The 6,379-nt window shown below is 41.2% G+C and overlaps 1 protein-coding gene across 1 annotated transcript; it reads right to left on the bottom strand.

Moving 5' to 3' along the window:
- Positions 1-1,832: 1,832 nt before the first annotated feature.
- Positions 1,833-4,015, bottom strand: LOC137065775 (uncharacterized). Its single transcript, XM_067437304.1, has 2 exons — positions 3,757-4,015; positions 1,833-3,274 (listed from the first exon to the last, which is right to left on the bottom strand). Exons 1-2 carry the CDS (start codon positions 4,013-4,015, stop codon positions 1,833-1,835), a joined length of 1,701 nt encoding a protein of 566 aa, XP_067293405.1.
- Positions 4,016-6,379: the final 2,364 nt, after the last annotated feature.

The raw sequence follows: 6,379 nt of genomic DNA, 5'->3' as shown, positions 1-6,379 counted from the left end.
ATAGAGCTCATCGCCTTCTCCACTTTATTGGCTAGACGCCTGATTCTTCTTAGTTGGAAAAAGGCAATGCCCCCATCTCATAAACACTGGGTGAAAGAGGTGATGTCATATCTCAAACTTGAACACCTTAAATATACTATCCGAGGTTCCTCTGGAAAGTTTTATGCGGTTTGGCAACCCTTTTTATCCTATTTTGAATTTTCATTAGGGGTGGAATAGTATAATTCCCCCCCCCCCCCCTGTTGGCATATTATTATATAATTTATTATTTCTTTGTATTTATTTTATTTGTATTTATTTATTTATTTATTTATTTATTTATTTATTTATTTATTTATTTATTTATTTATTTATTTATTTATTTATTATTATTATTTTATTTTATTTTTTTGGGTTGTTGGGGTGCGTCTGTGTGGGTATGTGTTAAGATGTGGTATATGTATATGGATCTGAATTAATGTTGTATGTATAAATGTTGCATAAGGAAAATCAATAAAAAAACATTTGTATAAAGGACACTGTAATTTATTAAAGTGTGAAGATCCAATTTTAAATCTGACTCCATGTTTTAATTTAATCTGACTCTAATTGTATGTAGTTTCCTTGAGTTTGTTACGTTTATAATTACAGCTGATCGTATGATTAGTTGTGATTTAATTTAGATCTTTGATCTCTCTGAGTATCTCTACTTCTCACTATCTTCGTTCATCAAGGGACCGGACCCGATATCTCTTAGAGATATGTTTCGCGAAATACATTCTCAAACACAGACGAGCCGGTTCTGATATTAGTCAGAGGATTGCAGAGTGAATATTTTACCTTTAAGTGGTTGCGCCTGCTTACTCATCTTAAAGTGTAATGGGAATAATAATCACAGGAACTGCAACTTGCTAATACAGTGATAGTCAGAAATCAGATTATCCCTAATGTTGTGCGCTATGCTCCAATTCATTGAGTCCTGCTGTTTGATCTACGCCGAGACAACGCCTGCGGAAATACCAGACTTGGAGACCGATTGATCGTACTAAAAGAAGCGGCCTTAGAATAATACAAGATTAATCAAAGTTAATGTTTATTTAGCCAGGCAAAATCATCAAAATATAGTCAAATTAAAAGACAATGATACACAACAGATCAGCATACAATGTTACTCAAGTATAAAATAATATAAACATAGTTTCAAAGAGTCATCATTTTACCTGGCATATAGAAACACACGGGGACAGTGTGGGAAGTTCTGGATACAGATGCTTCCTTGAGCGGTTTGCTCCTTTCCCTTAAATACTCCACCAGATCAAAGAACAATAAACATTTAGCACCCAAATATTTATGCAGATCTTGGTTCTTTTCTCAGACCCAAATGGTCCCACCTATCCTTGAGGCCTGACAGCAAATGTTTATCAAAAGATCTTTATGAGCATCTCCCCACACCAGAGGAACAAACCCGGTTGTCCTTCTTTTACGACCTGTTTTACTAGAGCTGGAATGTCACCAGTTCCCCTGATGTGAGGATGAAACCTGTTTACCAATCACACCAAAAGTATTTATATTGACCATACAGAAACAGCTTGTGGCAGTATCTGTGATATTTGCATGTGACCCAGAGGGTGAGAGGGTCATATCTCGGCAGGGGTGAGGAAATAGGATTGGGCCAGGTGCAGTCTTGTTTACTCTTGCATTCGGATAGTGAAGTTTTATTGTCTTTATTTCAGCTTTAATCCCTTTAGTTTGTTCTCAGGTGAAATCCATTCTTACAGTTCCGCACTTGGTCCCTTGGAGCAGAGACAGAGCAGTCTCCGAGGGGCCACCACCAGGGATTTCTTTTTTTTTTTTTACAGCTGCACTTTCCGTAGGGCTGGTATCTGTAATGGGCTGAGTGCAATGGCCATGTTGGTTGAAGTGCGCATTGCTCGAAGAAGACTTCTGAAGTAAAAGCACTGACAGAGTGTGAATAAAAAGATGAACACACTGGCCATGGCACATCCACGGAACATCCAGTCCCACCATGTGTACGCATACTGTGCTGAACGCGTAGAAGAACTGGACAGGATCTCGGCAGTCTTTTTCGCCAGATTTGCCTCCACTTGTGCTTGGTTGAGATGGTATTCGGTCTGCAGGATCATTTCTTGTACTAAGTCCATTGTGTTGACCAAATCTTGTGTGCTTTGTTCATAAAAAGTGTCCTCCCACCAGGGGGAAACATCCGCGTCCATTGGTACCCTTCCCAGGATGTTGATCTGACCCATTGAAAAGTCTTCTTTCACTTCTAAACAGAAAGTGTGGTTAGCAGGGCAGGTCAGACCTCCGTAGGTGAAGGAATTCATCTCACTGACGATGCACCACTGTGTGTGAGACACTTGAACAGCATCAGAATGTCCATGCAATGACTGGACGTTAACAAGCTTAGAGTCATTGGCAGAAAAAGGCTGTAAAGTGTTGCAGGTGCAAATAACGTAACTTGATGTTTCATGACAACAACTGCGAGTGGTAAACAAGGTTTCAATGCCCCTCAAAGTCATATACCCCGTAAGATAGTCCCATTTTATGATCTGATCCTTCACTACAACGCCAATAGAGCGTATGGTAGTGGAATTTAAGTAAACTTGATCTGGGTGAATTAAAGGGAAAGTGGCAAAGAACCCAATACAGCCAGTACATTCATTTCCAGTATACATCATTAACGTTGATAATAATTCAGAGTATTTAATATTTTTCATTTTCTCTGATGCAAGCCATCTATGCAGATCTAAGATTTCAATAAGATCATTTAGAACATGTCTAGGTGTTTTATAGAGACGAAGATCTAAAATCTCTTGTCTCGCTGCAGTAAACAAATCCTGTGCATACAACCTACAGGCTAAGTCATGCTCGATGGTACGGGTCTGATTGAAAATTGTCTGGCTGGTCGTCAGAAGCGCCTGCGCCTCAGATCTGACCGCTTTAATAATATTTTCATTACTATTAGTGATGTGTTGAAAACCAGTGGCCACCTGATTTGCCAACCATGTTGAAAATTGAGATTGACCTGTTATTTTGTAATTGTTGGATATAGCTCGTTTAGTGCGAACAGGTGGAATTTGGACTGCAAGTCTATTTTTGTAATCAGAAACTAAATCATCGATGCGTGACTGTAGCCATGTGTATGTTTTGTCATTAATATCACAGTGCTTTTCGTAGGCAGACAAAATATTAGAGATGTTATACGTCACATGTGTTATCACAAGATTGACATCATGAAGCAAAGTCTTATTCACATTTCCTCTGATCAGACCACCTGGAGGAGTGGGATGTAATTTTGGACACTGTGTGGGTTTCCTGTATCCACAGGTAGTCAAATTAAAGCAATGGTGTAAAGTCCATGAGCAATTGTGAGGGCTAGTAAAATTGTCCAGATTTGCCTCACATTTTCCCACACAGTATGTTCCTTCTTTCCGACTAGTCCAAACAAATGTTTTTACAATACTGCTCGGTGTCCGTTTTGTCAGATTGAACAAAAGTTCCGTAAACTTCAAATGTGTGTCGTTATGCGATGTTGTGTGAGTGCACCTATATGTTGCTGGTTCCAGATCCGTACTTGAATAACATTTTTTAGGATCTGTGCCATAATTATTCTTCTCATAAAATGTGTGCAGTTTACCAATTTCTGAATCTGGGAAAACTTTAAGTTGTTCCCAGGCCGTAATGTTATGGTGAATTTGATTATTGGTTTTTGGAGGGCTTCCGGAACGACAAATTTTCCATCTCGGAGTACTATGCCTTCAATTACATTCACCATCTGATCATGTTTCAAGTGTGGCACAAGTTCTCCCTCAGAGACCCACAGCTCTTGTTGATACTGTTTGAGGTCAATGGGTGTGACTTGGGCAGCACTTGCTACAGAAGCAGAGGATGTCTCTTTTTGCCACTGGTCGCCTTTGACTGCGGCCAGCTTAGCCAGTTGGTCAACAACATTATTGTTTTTCTCGTGCACATCTGGATTTTTGCTTATGTGTGCGCGTACTTTCACAATGGACATGGGGTTTTTTCGCGCTTGGACTGCTTTCCATATTGACGTTATGGTGTTGAAATGTTTTATAGGCGTTCCAGCAGAAGTGAGGAATTTTCTCAATTGCCATTGAGCCATAAAATCAGTTACAACCCCAAACGCATACCGACTATCTGTATACACGCAAAGTGGTTCAGGGTGTGCCTTAATCGCTTCTAGCAATGCAATGAGCTCGGCTTCCTGTGCGGATACGTTAGACGGTAATTTAAACAACAATTGTTGTCCAGCATCTGTGTCTGGAAGATTGGGGGCCCACACTGCACATCCAGCATAAAAATGACCATTCTGACAGAATCGTGAACCATCTATGTATACAGGTGCTTGGCCTGGTAATGGTTGGTCATGAACAAGGCTTTGTGCCTCTTTTACAGGCTGGCATGTGTGTGGATTTCCCTCAACATCCCCGAGCAGATGTGGCAAAATTTGTGTGTTTTTTATGGTAATGTCACGCGCTTGAATGTCGGCTAGCCATCTCGCTAATCTTTGGGAAGAAACTCCCTTGATTCGGCCCTGTAACAACATTCGTACAGGCGTGTGCATTGTGTGCACAACAACAGGTTGAAAACCGACAATGGGCTCTGTTGTTTTTAGCATCCAATGCACCGCTAGCACGTGTTGCGTACATGGGTCGAATCCTTGCTCGACCAGAGATTTTTTCCGACTGTAATACGCGATTGGACGCAGTTTTCCCCCATATTCCTGAGCTAAGACTCCGCTTAGTGTTATTTCATGCGTGTCTACTTGAATGTGGAAAACTTTTGATACATTGGGCAATCCAAGGGCAGGCGCGGCGCACAAACGCTGTTTTAAATCACTAAATGCTTGTTCATGCTCGTCAGTCCATTCAAGGACATCATTTGGTTTTGTTTTTCCTTTTAGAAGCGAATACAACGGCGCAGCGGTGTTTGCATAATCAGGGATGAAGTCTCGTAAATAGTTTGCTGTTCCCAATACTTTTTGTAACGAGTTTAAAGTATGTGGTCGAGGCAGTTCGGCGATGCATTTCTTTCTATCGTCTGTTAAGGCTCTGTGGCTTTTCGTCAGAGTGTACCCTAAATAGTGTACCTCTTTTAGTGCAATTTGGGCTTTTTCTTTGTTCATTTTAAAGCCTGCGTCACCTAACCTTTGTAACACCTCGTCAACCAGCTGCAAATGGTTCTCAATTTGTTTTCCTGTAGCTATCAAAATGTCATCCACATAGTGAACGACCTGGCCAGTCCCTAGTAAGGGACCGAGGACATCTGCCACAGCTCTGTGGAAAATGGCTGGGCTGTTGTGTAGGCCTTGTGGCATCCGCTCCCAGGTATACTGCATTTGATTTACAGTAAATGCCAATTTCCATTGGTCTTCTCGTTTAACTTTAAGAGACCAAAAAACATTTTTGATGTCAAGCACTGTGAACCATGAAGCATCGGTTGAAACTTGTGATAAGATGGTAGCTGGATTTGCCACTATTGGTGTCGCTTTAGGTAGAACTTTGTTAAGACGCTGATAATCTATGCACAGACGCCATTTTCCATTAGGTTTTGGCACTGGCAAGCACGGTGAATTCGTAGTGGAACTGCATCGTCGAACTATTCCTCTTGCCTCAAGCTGTTGTACTATCTCATGAACAGCGACCTCTGCCTCTGGCTTGATGCGGTATTGCTTTTGCGGGGGAGGGGGCTCTCCCTCGATGCATACCTCAAAGTCAACAAGGCCGCAATCGTGCTCATGATTAGCTCAAACATTGCTGTGTTTGCTGATGAGACGTTGAATTGGATCTGTACTGGACATGGACATAATGTTTGCATTGCCTTTAGGCAAACTTCCCTTTGTAGTTTTATATGTTCGTAGTTCAATTTGTTTTTCAAAACAATGAATCACAAATCCATGCTTTCTCATAATGTCCATTCCCAGCACAGTTCCTTCACTATTGTCTGGTAAATACCAGAATTGTTCTGTTAGCATAACCACGCCCAAATCAAGTTTAACTGGTTGTGTTTGCGTTGCGGTCATCAAAGTATCGCCTATGCCTTTAATTTGAATAGTTCTCGTGTTTAGGGGTAACGGAAGGTTTGTACAAGAGCAGGCGGCTCCAGAATCAATGAGAATGTTAACTAACCGGCCTCCGAGATTAGCTCTTATTTTGATTCTGTTACCGCTTGTGACAACGCTTCCCATAGCAATGGAGGCCACGCACCCCTATTGGGGCCTTTTATGTTTTTCTAGCAGGGCAGCGAGCTCTGTTTGGAATGCGTCATCTTGGGTCAATTTTCTTTCTTCAGATTGCTTTGCGCTGTTTTCTGAAGTGTTATTCTTTGCAATCAAATCCCCTAAACGCCTGAGTATTCC

This window comes from Pseudorasbora parva, unplaced genomic scaffold, assembly GCF_024679245.1.
Source record: "Pseudorasbora parva isolate DD20220531a unplaced genomic scaffold, ASM2467924v1 scaffold_31, whole genome shotgun sequence".
Taxonomy (NCBI): domain Eukaryota; kingdom Metazoa; phylum Chordata; class Actinopteri; order Cypriniformes; family Gobionidae; genus Pseudorasbora; species Pseudorasbora parva.
The sequence above is the reverse complement of the archived record's forward strand: the minus strand, read 5'-3'. Positions and strand labels throughout refer to the sequence as shown.